Source organism: Tasmannia lanceolata, unplaced genomic scaffold (assembly GCF_043159265.1).
Source record: "Tasmannia lanceolata isolate RefF3 unplaced genomic scaffold, GAP_Taslan_0.1 ptg000021l, whole genome shotgun sequence".
In the NCBI taxonomy this organism is placed as follows: domain Eukaryota; kingdom Viridiplantae; phylum Streptophyta; class Magnoliopsida; order Canellales; family Winteraceae; genus Tasmannia; species Tasmannia lanceolata.
The window spans coordinates 6476727-6497292 of NW_027518698.1; the positions used below are offsets into that span (position 1 = coordinate 6476727).

At 38.6% G+C, this 20566-nt stretch overlaps 1 protein-coding gene across 10 annotated transcripts in view; it reads right to left on the bottom strand.

The window, feature by feature from the left end:
* The window catches only part of LOC143855500 (uncharacterized), a 76031-nt gene extending 60917 nt beyond the window's left edge, over window positions 1-15114 (bottom strand). For 4 of the 10 annotated variants that reach the window (XR_013237896.1, XR_013237895.1, XR_013237894.1 and 1 more), the window contains exons 1-2: window positions 14942-15114; window positions 1894-2151 (exon numbers count right to left, since the gene is read on the bottom strand). Coding sequence is in view for 4 of the 10 variants with exons in the window: in XM_077365629.1 (XP_077221744.1) it covers window positions 1894-2038 (145 nt within the window). In the remaining 6 variants the exon portion in view is untranslated. Of the gene's footprint in view, window positions 1-1893; window positions 2152-14876 lie in introns of all 10 variants that reach the window. The other 6 variants (XR_013237899.1, XM_077365632.1, XM_077365629.1 and 3 more) reach the window with 4 other exon arrangements.
* Between the last annotated feature and the right edge of the window lie 5452 nt (window positions 15115-20566).

Below are 20566 nucleotides of genomic sequence, written 5' to 3' on the forward strand. Positions count from 1 at the left end.
AAATCCGTAGTATTATGAAACATATGCACCCAATCCGTAATTTTGTAAAGCAAAAACGCCACCATGTTGACTTTGTGGACAAAAAATTCATCAAGAAGGGTAAAATAGGTATTGTGAAGGGGTAGGATTGAATATATGGGGCTTTAATGGGGGCCTTTGTTAACTAAAGCAAAAAAAAGTGATGTGTAATTCTATTAGAATTTTGGAAGAAATTCAAATAAATCTCTCCTTTTCTCTTCTTCTATATATATATATATATATATATATATATATATATATATATATATATAGATATGAACATATATATATATATATATATATAGAGAGAGAGAGAGAGAGAGAAAATGGTTTCTGCGCTCGAGCATAGAAACAGGGTGGGGCCACATTTTGGGTGGGATCCAAAGCATTCATTTGATGGGCCCTTTCATGGGTAGGGTGTCCACCAAAAATCAGCTCCATTGGATCATCTTAGGGCGTCCATTTGTGGGGCCAAAAATGGACAGATTTGTGGACAAACAGTATCTGTCCATTTTTGGCCCCATAAATGGACACCCATTGGTGATCCAATGGAGCTGATTTTTCGTAGGCCCCCTATCCATGATCAGGCCTTCCAACTGAATGGTTAGAATCAACCCCCCCCCAATGGCCCCACCCCCTGTTTCTGTGCTCGAGCGCAGATAAGCCTAACTGCGCTCGAGCGCAGAAACCCTTTTCTCATATATATATATATATATATATGCATGCATTACATTTCGCACCCAATATATAATCATGTAATATCACTATTACCCTTACGACTTTGGTTTATGCATTTCAGTCATTCGGTTTTGATTATGGTGGGGATGGAAATGGAAATATTTCAGTCCTTCATGTAGGTTACGGTGAAAATTTAAAACCATGCATTACATTTCGCACCCAATATATAATCATGTATATCACTATTACCCTTACGACTTTGGTTTATGCATTTCAGTCATTCGGTTTTTATTATGGTGGGGATGGAAATGGAAATATTTCAGTCCTTCATGTAGGTTACGGTGAAAATTTAAAACCATGATTAGGTCCCCTATGCAATTTAGAACTCTTTCAAACATTAAAACAGTCCCCTAAACTCCTAAAGTCCTTCCTCAAATAGCCTCTGTATTCATCCAGGAAACCTAAAAGGCACAAGTTGTTTGGAAATTTAAGGAGGTTCTAAATCTTTCTAAAACTAGTCCCGAAAATTCTGGAATGATCTTTAAAATTCATGGAAAATAAAAAAAACACAGGATGGCTGAGTTCTAGAACCTTTTGATATGGTTGGCCCCTATTGTTGATATCAGTAAATCCGCTTTGAAGCCCACAAAACAGCAACATGCCTCTAGTTTTCCATAACATATGTATGGAAAAATCCTTGAGGCTGAAAGGGCTTGAACGTTTGCATCACGTCTTAGATTAAAATTTAAATTCTTGGGTCTCCAGGTTGCTTTCAGCTGAATCACAAAGAGGTGGTTGACTCAATCTGCAAAGAACTGGCTAATAATGCGCTTCCAAAGTCAACTAATTCTGTTACTCTGCTTTTATTGCTTCTATTCATTGTTTTAGTGGGCTTTTTTTATGAAAATCTTCTACAAGAAAAATAAAAATATAGGCATGCAACTCAAAAGCATCATGAATGAAAGAGTCCACTACCATATAACCCGGATTTCAGCAGTTGTAGAATGAATTCTGAAAGCAGAGAGAAGGGAAAAAAGAAGACGGCATGGTAGATTCAATGAGATTCCCTCCCACCCAGCTTTTCACTGGTTATGTTGAAACATTCATCAATAAAAATGTATAAAGAAAATCTCTGAAGAACCAAACTGATATCAATTAATATTTATTCATATTAACCTCATTTTAGGAGAGGCATACCTTGGTTAATAAAAGGGGAAATATTCACACTTTTCTCTGTTAACTGTATTTCCTCACGAACAAGTGTAGAGCCAGCTGATGGATTTGTTTCATGGGAATTAGAGTTGACAACATTGCTTTCCATATTCCAGAAATGGTTGACCATTGCCTTTTCCTATGGCGAGATAGTTGGCCTCTGCTTCTCTCTGGTAGTATTGTCAATTTTCTATCAACAGAGGATACCAACTTAAATTTAGCCAGAGCTCCAACGACACTGTTCTGTACAAAAAGAAAAAGTTTGAGAAGGACCATTCATACAAGGAACATCTTGTCAAAAACACATATGATAATATTAAAGGGCATTCGAATTTAACTGCTAAAAGAGCTCCAAGTTCACTGTAAACTAGATAAGGAATACATAAACAGTTCTTTTATAGCTAAAAACTTTCTTAATACCTTGATGATTCCAAGGCAGAGAAAGCACCTACGCCATGCAAGCTAACAAAATATTTATTTGACAGAACTATCCATTGGACATTCATATTCTCAAAACAACAATCTGAACAAAGGAGCAAGGACGTAATTGTCTAGCAGCCATTGGTAAGCAGCTAACTGAATCCTTCCTGCTCCATTGGTCAGCATCAAAATCCCGAACTATGAAAAGTTATATCGTAAGAAACATGATTGAAAAAAAAAAGAACTTTATATTGATGTGTTGGAGAAAATGTAATTAATCCAATTGAATTATTAGGAAACGAAAATGGCACAAAGCGTATTATTATGAAAGTATGAAGCACTAATAAATACGTTTTCCATGGTGCATAGAACAATAAAGTAGAAAATATAATTACACCAAATTATCTCATATACAATTTATCGAACTCATGGAACAAATCAATCAAACAAACATTTCATTGAATACACGTTTACGATTTCCCGGATGGACATCATTTATAGAGGTAAGGAATGCCACTAACGCAAGCTAATAACTGGACAGTTTTTTTTTTAATGGTAAATGACAGGACCATTCACTTATTTCATAAGAAGTGGTCCAGTTCAATTTTCCTAGAAATGACTGGACAGTTCAGTTTTCTTTTTTAATTGTCTACTCATTTCATAAGAAACAAGTTTCAAAAAGGATAAATTAAGTTAGACTTTCATATCTTTTTGTAAGCTCAAGTACATATAATAAGTAGTCCAGATAAATTAAATAACTCCTCCCTCTCCATGTCCTTAGTAGTAATTTTTAATCAATAAAATAATAACTCTTGACACTCCATGCCTCCAAATAACTTTAGTGACTTCATAAAACATGTTTACATCTATTAGCTTATAGGAAAAAATTGTTAGGAAGTTACTGATGAGAAAAGGAAAATTGAGAGTTAAATAAGCATTTAAATATTAGGTGATCATCTTAGGACATGAGGATGGATTTAAACTTCCACTGACATGTGTCGACTTCCTTGGGGACTTAAGTCCGGACTGAAATCCAAAGTTTGATTCTTTGTGGAGCACCCACCTATCCAAAAAATCCTATATATTCAGGAAATATTACATTCCTTTAATAAGATAAGTTGAAAAAAAATGGCACAATCACCAATTTGTAAAACATGTAAAATATCTACGTTTATCTATGTTTAGAATAAACGTTACTGTTTCAGACGTGCACAACAGCTCATGTCACCATGTTTGATCTTGTTAAACCATTATGAATAGTTGTCTTGCTTATTTGATAGCTTCTAGCTTTGTATTTTTTTTTTAACTGGGGCTTCTAGCTTTGTATTTTTTTTTTAACTGGGGCTTCTAGCTTTGTATTTGTGCTTATTCTAGCATTTCTGGGGGTTTTATCCTAAATTTCTATCATTTCCATGGGCTTCCATGATTTTTACAGGATTTCCATGAACATCCATCTATGTTGCATCCGTACCGATACGAGTGTCAGAATCCGACACGGGTATCAAGTGTTGGATTCTCAAACCTCAAAAAGAATGATTCGTGGATTTGCCAAAATATTTTAATCAATTCTCAAATTTTAGTTTTTTAACATAAAAATATGGTTACAGCAAGTGATATATTGAAAATTTTAATACATTAAGTAGATGTAATATTTTATTTTCATTTAAGAGACTTACTATTAGGATGGGTAAAACTCAAAATATGCAGTAATTGTATAGTTGTGATCGTAGTATTCAGAAAAAACAAATAAAAGAGATCTAGAAGTGTGTCAAAGAATCCTAAAGCATTGGAATCCGAGACGTGTCCAACACGGATTCTTCATCCATTTAGAAGAATCCATGTAACATGGACATCCATTAATCCATAGACTTCTTCGTGGACATCCATAGACTTTCACGAACTACTTCCACTTTTGTGGAGACTAGAGACCGAACAAAAACTGAAACTTGAAACCTTGGGTCATCAAATGAAAGACTTGAAACCTTGGGTCAACAAATCTTTGTCGTGCCAAAAACCGTATGACTCCCCTTCCATAAAACATTGTCGGGTCACCTTCCTTTTAAGCGGAACAAAAATAAATGCTTCAAAACATTTAGACCTTCCAAAAGAGCTACGTCTAAATGCTTCAATTCAGTTGTTAATTCCAATAAGGCTAGCACAAGCCAATCTCACGACACTCATCAGTAATCAGCTCGCAATCCCAGGACATGGATTTCCACAATAACTATGATTTCAGTAAACACTAGAAGAGGGCTTCTCCCATCAAGCAACTAATCATGATCGTCAATAATCAGCTTAAAATATCAGGACCTGGATTGCCACAATAACTATGATAAAAATATTCCGCTTCACTTGAGAGAGAGAGAGAGAGAGAGAGAGAGAGAGAGAGAGAGATAGTTAATGGATTGAGAAATTTAAGGGTGAGAAATTTAATAGAGGGAATTACAAGTTGGAAATTGTTAGAGGAGATTAAATGGAAACAGGTTTAGACAAATGGAAATTTCAAATATTTAGAACTTATGTCAGTTTAGGACATGTAATAAGCCTGGACAGATAATTAGTAACTGAGTAAAATAAATATGGGTAAGATAGGGTATCAGTAGGCATAAAGATAGATGATTAAGGTTCAAACTCTGACTTTTGCAGGTATAAAGAGGATTGTCATGGATGTAACAAAATGTAAATTTTGAGACAGTCAACCATGAATAAGAGATAGGTTTGGGTATTAGAAATATTCAACAAGGGTTAGGCTTAAGCGAGTTGTGGTGAAGTTAAAGACTGGATTGTTCATGTGCAGAATTTTGGAGGGTCTTTTTTTTTTTTTTTGAATGATTGCCAATTTAATTGAAAAAAGGGGGGACCGAGAGCGTCAAAGTACAAACAAAAGAGAGAAAAGAAAGCTAGATACAAAAAAACCAAAAGAATTTATGGGGGAAGAGAATAAAAAAGATCCAAATCTTCTTTCGAGACTTCCAGTCTAGCAAAACTATCAGCCACTTCGTTTGCCGACCCTCCGAACATGCTTGAAGGATAGAGCCATACTTCTTTTAGAGTATGAGATCTCATCAAAAAATCTATCAAACCTCCAAGGGGTTCTGGGGGATCTTTAAGCCATTAGATGACGTTTAAGGAATCGCCTTCAACCACCACATGATCCAACCCATTCGATGATAAGAGGTTGCTATGGGGAGCCCGGACCTCTACTTCCGATGCATCCGCTACCCCAATAGGACCCATAAAAGCCCAAACAATACCCCCCTTGGCCATTTCTCAGTGTTGAATAACATGTAAGGGTAGTTTAGGTATTACTTGTAGTGTTAGGGGTATTATAGTCATTGTAAATTGGATGCCTTATTTGGGCCTATATGCATCGTATACATGAGGAGCTCCCTTATTGGAGACTCCATCCTCTCCATTCCTCTTCTTCTTCCTCCTCTCTTCTAACCCTAACTCCATTTCTAATCAGAGCTAAAGATCTAAGGGAAGAAGGAAAGAAGAAGAGTCTATCTCTCTCCCATGTCTCTCTCTCTCTATATCTCTCGTCCGCATGTGTCGTGCGTCCTGTTCCTCTTTATTTTTCTTTGTTTTGCGCAACCCTAAAATCTCTCCCTAATTTATCTCACCCAAAATCCCAAAAATCTCTCATGTTCCCTAGAAAATCTCTCTCGCATCCCTATCTATCACTCTCGTGCGAGTGCGTTGTTGTGCATTGTGTATTCTCCCTCTTGGGTTTGCCGTATTTACTCTCTCTCTCTCTCTCTATTACCAGATTTGCATGAAACCCTGTTGGGTTTGCCAAAACCGTTCTCCTTTGTTGTTTGTCGTAAATCCACTGAAAACAAACAAAAAAAACTTAGATCTGCAACCCTCTATTCCTTTCTCTTTTGTTGAGAACCTATTTTGGGTGTCCTCCACTAACTACCGTTCCCTTTCTTTCTCTTTTGAATTCATTTGGGAAGAAATCTTCTTCCCAAATCCCTTTTGGCATCCTCCAAAACCCTAGATCTACTCCCCAAAAACCCCAAGTCCCTTATTTTATCTTTTCTATATTTTTTAGGCCTTCATCGCTTGTGTTTGTGTAGATCTACTCTCCAAAAATCCTTTTTCATTCCCAAATCTCAACTGTAAATCTCTTTATTTTCTCTTTTTCATATTTTTTGGCGCATGGCCTTTGTCTTCATCTTCAAGGTGCCCACCAAATGTTCGATGAAATGTCCAAGAGAGGTTTGGCACCTTGATTGTCTTCTTTTTTTTGCAAGTTGAAGGTATTTGGCCTTCAACTTGAGGTGGAGTGTTGATATGTTGTTCTTTTTCTTGTGATTGTCCTCTTTTGTTGTCTTTTCTTGAGAGGGAGTGTTATACTGTTATTTTATTAGTGTGTCTTGTTGTCATCTCCGAGCTCATGTCTCACCCGAGGGGGAGTGTTAACGTCTTCTCTTTATGTTCTTCGTCTGTCTCCTTGGTGGTTGTTCTTCCATTGCCAGTTTCTTGTACATAGTTTCCTCTTTGATGTCTTCTCTTGGCTCAGCTTTTACGCATTCATCTTATTTTTCCGTCTTTACACCTTATCTTCACCGCGTGATGGTATCCCCATTGTTGTTCGGCTCATCAGGCGATGGTTTCCCCATCATTGGTCAGTTCACAGGCAATGGTGTCCCCATCGACCTTCTTTCCAGACGATGGTGTCCTCATAGTTGGTTGGCTCTCTTCAGGTGCCGGTTTCCTCGTCGACCTCTCTTCAGGTGACGATGTTCAGGCCGTCAACCTTCTTTTCCCGGGCGATGGTTTCCCCATTGTTGGTCAACTCTCTTACAGGCATGACTTCGTTTTTCCTATCGACCTTCTTTTCTGGGCTATGGTTAATCCATCGTTGGTCAGTTGTCTTACAGGAGACGGCTTCATTTTTCCCGTCGACCTTCTTTTCCAGTTCCAGGCGATGGTTTCCCATCGTTGGTCGGCTCTCTTACAGTAGACGGCTTCATTTTTTTCCCGTCGACCTCTCTTTTACGGGCGACGGCTTCCCCATCGTTGGTCGGCTCTCTTACAGGCGACAGCTTCGTTTTCCCGTCGACTCTCTTTTCCGGGCGATGGTTTCCCCATCGTTGGTTGACTCTTTTATAGGCGACGGCTTCGTTTTCCCGTCGACCTCTCTTTTCCGGGTGATGATTTCCCCATCGTTGGTCGGCTCTTTTACAAACGACAGATTTGTTTCTCATCAACCTTCTTTTCAAGGCGATAGTGTCCCCTATCATTGGTTGGTTATCTTCTCCCTCTTTTTTTTCTTATCTTCAGGCGACGATGTTCATGCCGTCGACCTTGTCACCAAACGATGGTTTCGCCATCGTTGGTTGGTTATCTTCTCATTTTCTTCTCTCCAGGTGACGGTTTCCCCGTCAACCTTGTCTCCGATGGTTTCCCCATCAGTGGTTATCTTCTTTTGGCGTTGTGCTGCTTAGTCGGTGTCCCTACTTGTGGTGCTTCGTTGTTGCTTATGTGCGCACCCTTGGTGTGCCTAGTTTGCTCGATGGATCACTATTATTTTCCATACCGAGGTATCACCATTCGATCCTTCGTGGTTTGCAGATGTATTTTTTGGGCTCTAATTCAGGAGGAGGCCCTATTTTTTTTATCGCTCTCACCGTCACCCTACTTCAAGGGGATCTGCTCTTTTTCTTATGGTTGTTGATCTCGGTGATGTTCATGGTGGCCGTTGTCTTTTGGTTATGCTTTTCATCATGTATTTACCACATCAGGTTGAGGAGTGTTATATCAAGCTAGATGTGTGTATGAGATTATGTACTTTTTTTGCTATTTTTAATTGTTGTTATAGTTTTCTTTGCACCAAGCTAGAGTTCCATGGCATATACACTCCAGCTTGAAAGGTAGTGTTGAATATCATGTAAGGGTAGTAGTTTAGGTATTACTTGTAGTGTTACTGGTATTGTAGTCATTGTACATTGGATGCCCTATTTGGGCCTATATATATATATGTCCAGACAGTAATGATAGTATCTTGTACCTGAACCGGTGGCTCACTTTTTCTAAGTAATGGGGAAGAGGACCGAAACATGCCACTGAAAGACTCTACTGAGACAAAGACGGGCTGTCAAGAACGTAGAGGAGGTAGGATGGGCAGTTGGTCAGATGTAGTATGGATCGTACATGGACGATAGTTGGAGTCGACGGCTCTCCTAATTTTAGGATGACGGATCCTTCTAATCCAGTCCATATAATGTCCTTTTCGGGAGCTCGGGGAAATGCATCTCAGGTACACCAATTAGTCGATATGAGAGGATTAATGTCGGATCCCCAAGGACAAATGATTGATTTACCCATTCAAAGCAATTTACGCGAAGGACTTTCTTTAACGGAATATCTCATTTCTTGCTACGGAGCTCGCAAAGGAGTTGTGGATACTGCTGTACGAACATCAGATGCTGGATACCTCACGCGTCGACTTGTTGAAGTAGTTCAACACATTGTTGTACGTAGAACAGATTGTGGCACTATCCGAGGTATTATATATATATATATATATATATATATATATATATATATATATATATATATATATATATATATATATCGAGAAAACGGTTCCTACACATATGTGTAGAGAGTTCTCTACACACTAGCTTAAAATACAGTGGGGGCCCACATTGTTTGGGTGATCCAAGCCATCCATTTTAAAGGCCCTCACATAGATAGGGTGTCTACAAAAAATCAGATCCATAGGATCATCCCAACCCTACGATTTGTGGAGGCAAAATGGATGTCTTTAAACCTTCACAAATTAGTTCATTTTTTGCCTCCAAAGTTCGAATGGTTAGGATGATCCTATGGATCTGATTTTTTGTGGACACCCTATCTATGAGAGGGCCTTAAAAATGAATGGTTTGGATCACCCAAATAATGTGGCCCCTACTGTATTTTAAGCTAGTGTGTAGATAACTTATCTACACATGTGTGTAGGAACCGTTCTCTCATATATATATATATATATATATATATGAGGAATAAGATTGTGTGGTCGACCGCACCTAAGCTTAGGTGCGGTCGAGAGCCCAACCACATGGGTCCCACATTTTTTGTGCTGATCAAAACCATTCATTTGCAAGGTCCCATCATAGATAGGGTGTGTACAAAAAATTAGGTCCATTGGATCATCCTAACCCCTCCAAAAGTGGAGGGAAAAAATGGGCAGATTTGTGGCAAACGGTGTCTGTCCATTTTGCCCTCCACTTTTGGATGGGTTCGGATGATCCTATGGAGCTGATTTTTTGTACATACCCCATCTATGCAAGGGCCTTTCAAATGAATGCTTTGGATCATCCTAACAAAGTGAGCCCACATGAATTTGGCGCCCTCGACCGCACCTAAGCTTGGTGCGGTCGACCGCACACTCCTTTTCCTCTCTCTCTCTCTCTCTCTCTCTCTCTCTCTCTCTCTCTCTATATATATATATATATATATATATATAAATATAATATATATATATATATATATATATATATATATATATGAGCTCCCTTAGTAGAGACTCTTCATTCCTCTTCTTCTTCCTCTCTTCTAACCCTAACTCCATTTCTAACACTTAGCACCCCCCTATTCCAGCTGGACCTAGATTTCCAAAGCTAGATCCATCAAAACTTAGCTTGAGGAATCCTACAGGCAGGGGTTCCCATGTTTTAGCTACCGTTTGCTTCTTCTCCATGCCCATACACACTTTCATCCTTCCCACAGGTCATACACCGAAACAAATGCAAATGATGGAAGAGGTTTATGCTGGTTAACTGAAAGGAAGGACTGGGTTCGCTGAAACGAGGGACTGGGAGGCAGGTTGTGACGGATACAAAGGACAGCAGATTACAACCACTCAAAAAAAAATCTGAAACAGATTACAAATCTGTTACAGTCTTCTAAAGGATTACGTTTATGCTAGGTTAATTGAAGAAGGGTTCAAAGGTGAAGTTCTAGGACCCCCAAGGGTTTTTAGTGGGGTAATTGAAGATAAAAAGGTGGACTACAGGCCCATGATTTTTACTGAAAGGATGGACTTTTTTTCTCTTTTTTCTTTTTTCTTTTTTTTTCTTTTTTTTTTTTTTTGAGAGGGGCGTGTTGTGGTTTAATGGACCAAAAGGATGGGGGAACTATGTGTACATTGACTGAGAATAGTTTGGTGCTACAGGTGACGGATTGAAGGAGCAGTAGTCTGAGAACAGGGGTCTATAGGTCTGGCGCTAGATCCAGAAAGATCAAAGGCCAGACCTAGGCTGTGGGTTTGTTTGAGATTTCTAGACAGTTCGTTGGGTGAAGGATTTGTGGGCTTTAATAGGAAGGTGAAGGTAAAGGGTGTAGGGATGTTTCATAAGGGGAATCAGATAGGTCTTAGGTTTGGAGAATAAAAGAACAATGGGAAGGAGAGAAGAAGAAAGAAAGAAAAAAAAAGGGGATACGGACAGAGAGATGACCTGACATCACATCAGAGATCTAGGCATCCCACCATGGGATATGAAGCATCGCACTTCAGAAAAGGCACCACACACCCAATCAACATAAGAAAGCATCAAATTTCATTCATATGTAACTCTATTTAGGGGCAATAGGCATGTCAAATTTATGGGCCATACAAGCATTCCAAAAATTTGAAGAAATAGGAGTATGAATCCCAATCTTTGTTGCAAAATAACTCCTACACCTGGTTGCACAACCATAAGACCCCTACTTGCAATAAGACTTTTATTCTAAATAACCCTTTACAAGGACACCACCTACAAGCAATCTAATCTCTTAAAATCTACCAATAGGATCAAGATTAGTGTCTAAAGATTCTTTCAACTTACTAAATCTAAACCGCTAGTCCTTTTACATGGACTTCCAAATAATCCTACTACAACTCATCTAATAACTTCTCCTACATATAGGACTTCTATTAAAGTACGGAAATTGCTCGTGGGTCATCCTTCACTTTTTTGGTAGGTAAGCTAGGATCAACCCTGCGACCTCAAGGTTGAGAAACAAAGCCTCAACCATTGAGCTACAAGCCCGAAACTTGGTCATCTTTCACATAAGTGACATAACTTATGCCAAACATCTTTGATGGGAAATAAAGACTATTGATAATGGAACTCCCATGATAATAATGCCCCACAGTGATATTATCACTCAGTCTTAGTAATGACACACTGACGAAAATATGACCCAAATTTGATAATGACACCTAATATTGATATGGACACCCTAATGCTACTAGGGCCCCAAAAAATGACACTGACACCCAAATTTTGAAAGGTTTAGGGATGGTCCCCCAATCACTACCCTCCGCCCCTTTCCTGCTTGGTCAAATCATGACTTGCATCTTTGACATTTTTCTTGTGATTTGGTAATAGCGAAACAAAAAAGGTATGCTCATCTCTCTTACTAGCTTCACCTGCTGTATTACTTTTTTTAATGGCGAAATGAGAATGATTTATTAAGCAAATAAAAAGAAAAACACAAAGATCTGGATGGTCTAGGGGCATAATACAAGGCATTAATAATATACAAGAGGAAAATAGGATGTAGAAGTAACAAAAGTTAAATGAACACCACAAAAGAGTAACTACCACCAACTGCTCAGGGTGGTAAGTGATCTAGAAAGATGGTCTCCTCTCTCCCCACTCCCAATCAAGCTAGTGAATCAGCCTCCGTATTCACCGATCTCCAAACATGTCGCATTTTCGTATCAATCCTTCCAATAAATCCCACATTTCCACTATCTCATTTGCAAAGAGGCAAAGAATTCTAGTCCCATCTCTCACCCTCTTAATACACTGAGGGAGTCTCCTTCAATGATCATTTGATGAATTTGGTCAATGGAGGTGCATCCTATCCCAAAAAGAAGATCCATGACCTCTGCCTTGGAAGAGTCCCTATCACCAATTGGGCCCCAAAAAGCCTAAACCACCTCTTTGTCTACGCTTCTCAATAACCCCCCAATGTCAATTAGGCTTGGAGTGCCAATACTCAAACCACCAAAGTTCAACTTCAGTCTCCCAAGAGGAGGGTTCCATTTTGGTTGGGGCCCTCCAAATGAGTTCTACTCAGCCAGATCACCTTCCATGACCTATGGAAGGAAGTCAATGAAACTCCACTGAATATAGGGAGTACCTATACGGCTATACCCACCGAGCCACTATTGAGAAGATTTGTCTCTGTATGCTTTCCATGTCTCTGGATGTACTTTTGGAAACTCTCATGTTTCTTTCCTTCATAAAATCTAAAGAGTGGCAGCTAGGAATAGGCTCCACAAAGTCCTACTTATTGAGGACCAAGTAGAAAAGCTCCACTACTCAATATAATTTGCAATTTGCTTAGAAGAACACGATACACTCCAAAAAAAAATAGGATAAAGAACCATAACTCCCGAGTAAAACTGGCAATAAAGGAGGTGTGGTCCACCGACTAGGCCTCCGCAAGGGAAAAGGCACAATGGTTAACAAGTGTTTAAAAACACAGATGCAAGTCAAAATGTGGCCAACAAAAATTCTTGTCAACTCAGCACAGACGAGGCCAAGAATGCGGTTGATGCGGCTAAGTACTCAGTTGATGCGGTCATCACTTGATAGAGTCAAAAGTGTTTTTATTGACTTGTAGGGAAAAACTCGGACAAGGGAAATGGTAGTCGACTTGGGGGAGTACACGATGACGCGGGGAAGTTTTAAAACTATGTGGTCCGTCTATTGTGCAGGTGATCCACTATGAAAATCTTGTCAAATGCTGTATACCAACAAAAGGCATTAATTTTCATTGGGACTCTGATTTTCCAGACTAGACAAGCAGGTGAGGCTCTGAGGTTCAAAACCCAATGTTCATAAAAAGATTTGACTGAATGTGCCAATCGGATTAAATTTCCAGACTCTATCCTTGTTGGTGGGTTTTATATAGGTTGAGTTAACACTAGAAAGAAAAAGTTGAAACTTCTCCCAATTCTCTCTCAAAGAAATTTCTTTTTGAATCCGAAGTTCCAGTCGACTAGATTGTTCACCCATCAATAAGAATCAGCCACCAAAATATCATTGCGCATGAAGCCTTTAATACGGATGGAAATTCTTTCTTCAGTGTTTTGTCCCCACATCAATTATCCAACCAGATCCCGATCTTTCCGTACTCATCTATGGGGGACCACTCTCCAGGGCCGTAACCATATTTGGCCCCATATGGTTGAAATGTTAACCCACAACGCAGACATTTGATTACTCTTCTTTATTGGTCCACAACAAAATCAGCCAAAGACCACCTAAAACCTCTCTAAAAAGAGGAAAAGTTTAGTTTTTTAAATCTATGTTACTGGAAAACAAATCATCACGTGAAGGACCTTGATCTTAGGTAGACGGGTGCACTTCCCAAAAACAGTAAAAATGAAAATTTCAGTGTAGTTGTGACGTTTTCTATTATCTTACGACTCCTTTCTTGATCCAAACCTTCCAGTTATGTATAGTTTAATATGACTGTTATTAGTTTAATAGAACTGTTATCCAGAAACAGTCATTGTACTGCTGGCCCCAATTGGATGGATCGATTATGCATTGTTGTGATCATAAGAGAGCTCCCCAAGGTAAGGGAGCTTGGGAGATATACATCCAAAGGGCCCGTGTAGAGCTCCACTAAAAGCACAAATAAACCACCAAAATAAAATAACTTTTATATATCAAAACAAATTACAAGAGACTTGGTTTTCTTTTCCCTTTTTCCTTAAAATCTCTACACTTCTTCTCCCTTGAACTTTTACCCATGAAGCTTACCCTTGAAGCTTTAAGCTTGCAATCTCTACAGAAATCACTTCAAACTTATAGACACAAGACACTCCTAAAACAGCTAAATACATTAAACACCATGTTGTAGTCTTCATGGCTAAATACATTAAACACCATGTTGTAGTCTTCATGAGTCCTTTACGTATCCTAAGCAACATCATGGGAGCTCCCCATTGACTATTTGATAATATAGCCTAGACATTAATAACTCTAGAAAACATACAATGACTTTTACATTTTCCACAGATAATATCTATCCTAGAAGACTACAAAGACTTTCCACAAAACTATAAACATTGATTTTGATTTCCAATTTCCAACACATATTACTTTTATTTATAATTTTGAATTGTTGGACTCTGGTGATCTGCCTACTTCAAATAGTATCTATGGCACAGTAACAGTCTCTGCTCAATTTCGATCTATGGAAATCCTTACATTACATAAAACTAGTGAAGCTGTTGTTAGAGAAAGAGGAATATGATCCATACTCCTTAACCCAATGAGGTGCATTGTATAGAAAGCCAATCAGGTCATCGATAAGCAACTTCAAATAATGATACAAAATGGGCATTCTTTTTCCCTTTTCTACTTTTACAACATGGACCCAGATAAAATCCAATCTCACAAAATTGCATCTACCCAAATCAAAATTACATTAGAGAACATTGGAAAAAATAAAGAAACAAAAATCCAAGCAAAAAACCCTAAACAAATAAAGAAACCATTCTTTTACAAGCAAAATTTGATTACCAGAGAAAAACCCATTTCAAAATGTAAATAGAATGGAGAGATTTTGCTATGGATTGGATCCATACCTCTTCTTGATTGTTTAGACGGTTTTGTTTCCTTCTGCTTTCTTTTGAGGTTGCTGTCTCTGCAAGTAATGTGACCCACTCCTCGCTTATTTGGATTAGGATGTAATTAGTAGTTATTTAAGTTATGGTGTTAAGTGGAATGACACGTGTACGGTTATAATGAAGGGCCAACAGTTGTGTTTTGAACAGAGATATGGTCGTCTTAATATGTGCCAGCATTTATTGACGATCAAACTTTTTTGGTAGGTAAAGATCAAACTTTTAACTAAGAGAAACATCTACCCTTCCTGATTGACGGTTCAGATCACCTCCTCATCGTGGGAACTGTGATGATGTTTGATCACTATGCACACCGGGCAATTACTTGGTGGAGACAACAGTCCTATAAGAGGGATTTGCTAGCCTCCATCGCAAAAGGCATTTCGCATATGGGTTGTTACATGTGAGAGCAACCACACAGCCTCACTTTTCAACAGCCCATCCGCGAAATGCCTTTTACGATGGACGCTAGCAAATCCCAAGATCATTAACTAGGGAAGTGATATATTCGTCCCTTTTACTTCCACTGCCACCCCCATCTAGTGTATCTATGGCTACAATTTTTTACACTGCAAGGGGTGGCCCGGGCAAGAAAGGGGGATAATATATTATTTCCCTAGAAGTGATATATCCACCCCTTTTTTCACTCGGGACAGCCAGCTCCCGTGTATCTAATGTACTTCATGTGGGAAGGATTCAACATGCCCGATTGCCACATACACTTGAGCTGGCTGTTCCGGCCATGTAAAGAAAAGTGGTGAATTTATCGTTTCCCTTAACTCATGATATGGTGGGCTATCCGTCGCCAAAACTATCATGCCCCCGAATTGAGATTCAACCTAGGCACATAACAGCGTCACACATTCATGATCACAATCACGAATATGTAAGGCATCACAATGATTATGATGTAAAGAGAGCATAACTAAATTATTAATTTTGTTAATCAACTATTAACTATCAAAGTACGAAATAAATTATGATCAACCAACTTGCCCCAAGCGCTACAAGAATACTAAGCAATCCAAATAGCAACTACTATCTGTAATTGAAATAATTAAAAGGTAAACTAAGTCCTAAATCCTTCGAATTGCTCTCTCTCCAGTCTCGAAAGACGAAATCTCCTACTGATTAGTATATGTAAAACATAATTAACAACAAATGAGCTAACGCTCAATGAATAGACAAATTCTAAAATAAACATGAATATTAAGCATGACGAGCATTAATAATCAATCAATACTATAACTGGCATATCCATACAACAACTGTAAAACTAGAACATCAGGGCTGTACAAAACTAGTGCAATAAATGGCAATAAATATAACTGGCATCTCAACTGCCCCAAATGGTCTACTAGTCTAGGTCCGCTATACCCACGGTAAGCCAAGCCCTTAGCAAACCTGTGGAAGACCCATTCCCCACCAAACCTGTGGAAGATCATGTCCTCACAATACATGTGAGAGGCAACTATGTCCTCACCAAACTTGTGAGAGATCCCGGCAATTCCCGCGAAAAATACTGTTTGCAATCCTACGATTAATCCAGTCCCTGCAATACTTATAGTAAACAACTGTCTGCGGTTGCCCTTCTTCGCCATACATGCGAGAGACTAGTCCTTGCTAAACCAGTGAGAGACTCCATCTGTGACTTATGCCAAGACTACTTATAGACCAAAGGGTAAACTAGGTTCAAACTGTGACAATCCTACAGATCTAAACTTTGGCAATAGGCCGTATTGTTCTCAAGTTCACTTGGACATACCCATGTCGTATAATATATATCTATGCAATTCAATTAATTCTACATTTAGAATTAATTATCAAGCACTTGTAGACTAGGGTCATGCAATATAGTCCAAAAATACAGAGCTTCATGAGATCCATACGTTATTGATTCAATTTAACATAATCAATCACATGCAATCTTGCATAAACAATAAGAATTAGAACATGTCTACTCACATGTGATGTCGTTAGAAGTTATTTTCCCACGAATAAGACACTTGTATGATTGCGTAAAGTTACCGTACAATCCATATTATCCTTGGGTTAACACTATGAAATAACTTCTAAACCCACGGGAGGAACTACACGCTTAAAATCTGCCCGGAAAAATATTCCCCAAAAATTGCCCAACATAGTGGGTTCGGACGTCCGAATGTCCCCATTCAGGCGTCCGAACATCCACCCTGTAAAAATTCATGTCTCTGGTTTGGTTGGGTGCATGGGTTTGAGTGTCCGACCCAGACGCTTCAGGCATTTGAACCCGCAATTTTTGGGTTTTCCAAAACGAGCGAGAGCCTCACTTCTCAAGTATTTTTCACCCAAAAATCCTATTTTCCCCATTCTTTAGAACACACGAAATATCTCAATTTAGTTTCTCTTTAATCCCTACTTGGTTAGGGTGATTAGAACATGAAGAGATTGATGGGGTTCTTGCAAAACCACGCACAAAACCCCAAACCCTTAATCAATTGAAGTTCTCTTCCAAGGAACCTAGTTTTCTCATGGAAAACTCAAGGTTTGATCTATTGTTTGTGATCTAAACAAGATAAAGTCCCTTGGATGAGGATCTTTCCAACCAAATCACAAACCATTGATCAAATCTTCCGAAAACTCTTGCACAAGATATGGAGAAATCAAAGAGTAAACTCATGGAAATTAGACTTAATCAAGTCACATAACTTTAGTGGTTGGTTTCTCCCAAAACTCCACATGTTTGCTCCTCCAAGCCTCCACAGGAATTTTCTAGGGTAAATTTTTTTGATGTGTAATTTATGGTATAACGAGTATTTATAGACTCTAATAATGAGTCTTTGTTAAATTTAACTAGGAAACCCTAATTGGCTCAACTTGAAAACTTATTAAATTACATTTTTAATTTAAACAAATTTCCTTATTAATTTAATTCTATACGGGATGAAAATACCCTCCCAAAAACATAAAAATGTTTTTGGCGTATTTCAAATCCCATATCAAATGGTCCTCTAAAAATGGTGACATCATGTCGTAGAATGTATAGGTTCGCTTCTTGATATAATGACTACAATCAAATTTGGCATGAGATTGAATTGTGGGCTACACCTTAGCATGTGGCACCTACACTAATAAAGTGAAAAGATGAAAAAAGGAGAGATCAGCTAACAGGGGACACTTGAAGAATCCATGATCTGAAGTTCGGGATTTTAGGTGATGCTCTTTATAAAGCTCCTAAAATCTCCTACATGGAGTGTCAATGGACCAAGACGCCCGATGGATCCAAAGAATCTGAACATTAATGGATAAGATTTGGGTACAATAGCTGATCCGAACTACATCCATTAGATTCATATGATAAGGTATGAAATTAATTTGGATTGCGAGCCAAACTTGGCGCGGAATCCCATGGGGTATCCTAGATCAAGATGGAGGTCAACAATCTATGAAAAGGTTCTTCAATTTTTTTTGTTCATTTTTTATTCATGAGGTGTATTTTTGTAACATCTACTAACCCTACTGAAAACACAACAATATTTCATGAGAAATGATATGAGCACAATCATGTTTTGATATTTCCAGAAAGCATCTTGTCTTTTAGTATTTAAAGAGATGTCAATAGGTTATTACAATTCCCAAAAAACTCTCACAAGCCAATTTAAAAAAGAAAAAAAAAATTGGGACCTTGCAACTACAAAAGCATGGTTGTGCTGATAAAATTTCCCTATTTCACCCTCCCTCTCTCTGAAATCCAGGTTAGGCAACAAAGAGAGGGGGTGAATTGGTTGTAATTAAATTTTTTTGCCTTTTTAATACTTTTTGAAATCGCCCTAGTTTTAATCTTTAGCAAATCAAGTTGAATTAGATCAAGTAGATTCAATAATCCCTTAGTGTTATTTATAGATTGAACATTTGATTCTCAGATGATTATCTAATTAGCAAGTTTAGATATGTGACGATAGTTCACACACTAACTAGAAATGAGGATGCACAACTAGAAAGGATGAAAGGAGGTAGAGATAAAAACCACACAATGAAGAACACGTCAATTTATAGTGGTTCGGTCTATCAACATGTCCTACTCCACTTTTCCAAGTTTATCTCATTGGGCAGTCCGCTAAGGTAGGATTCCACTATAGCCAAATCCCCAAGTTGTACAATTTCAACCACAACTCTTGAAGGGAACAAACCCTTCTCACTACAAAGCCGGATTCACCTTCCTTCATGGGCCGAATCGTAGACCCTCTTTTACAAAGAGGAAGAAGAAGAATTGAAATGCAAGTGTGGCAACCCAAGAGTGGGGGTGAATTGGTTAATTAAAAACTTTTGGCTTAAATAGGTGGATTATTAAAATAAATTTATCAATTAAGCACTAGCTAATCAATTTAAGTCTAACCCTTATTCTAATATAAAGATAATAAAATTAGGGTTTGGATATTACCATCATGTGTATTAGCTAACCCTTGTTCAATTAAGCATAAACACACAAGAGGGTTATCGATTACCAATAACCAAGTGCAAGAGGAAAAGCAAGAGAAGAAGAGAGACACCAAGATTTATAGTGGTTCGGTGTATCAACAAGACCTACTCCACTCTTTCAAGTTTGGCTGCTTGGATACACCACTAATGTTGAGATTTTACACACCTAATCTCCAAGCGTTACAAACACCTTCTCCACCTCCGAGGGGACAAACTCTCTAGCTCCTGATTCTCCTTTCTTAACCCGAATCGGAGACCCTCTTACAATCAAGCTTCTCCTTCAAAGGCCGAAGCGAAAACCGTCTTCACAAAGTTGATTCACCTTTCTTACCAGACCAAATCGGAGACCCTCAATAAAGAAGAACAAATAAAAGAAAAACTCTCAAGCCTCTTGATAAGCGGATTTCAAAGATTCAAGCTCACAATCTCTCCAAATAAAAATACAAATGTGAAAGCTTATGGAGATCCTCTTAATAAATGTTGATTTGCAAATTCAAAACTCAAAGAGGAAAAACCCTTGATATGAAAGTGTAAGCTCACAAAGATATGAAAATAATCTTCCAAAAGGTTGTTTAGTTATGTTTGGATAGGGTATAAATAGTCCATTTGAAAATATGACTGTTTGGGGGCAAAACTGTAAAAAATTGGGTTTAAAAAGTCAAGCTGCGCAAGCCCCAACCACTACTTTTCCAAACCGGCGCGGTCGACCGAGGTATGGCGGTCGCCAGTGGTGAGCACCCTGGAAAAATTAAATTTTTGTCCAGATCCCTATCCGCCGTCGCCCGGCCCTAAGGCGGTCGACCGGTCCAACCATGCTGGATTTGTTTCTGATCGACAGAAACATATCCGCGGTGGTCCGGCATGCCCCGGTCAACCTGCCTGCTTAGTTTTGGTAGGTGTTGGATTTCAAGCCACCTTACCACGGTCGCCCGGGGAACCCCGGTCGACCGGTCCTATTTGAAAATTCATTTTAAAGTTAAAAATCTCAGGGGCTTGGGCCATGGTCTTTGGGCTTTTGTCCAAGGTTTTCAAACATGTTTTGGGGAGTGTAGATGGTTTTCAAAGATGTTAAAGTTGTTTATGAAAACCATTTGAAAACCATTTTGAAAGTGAAAATACAAATAACAA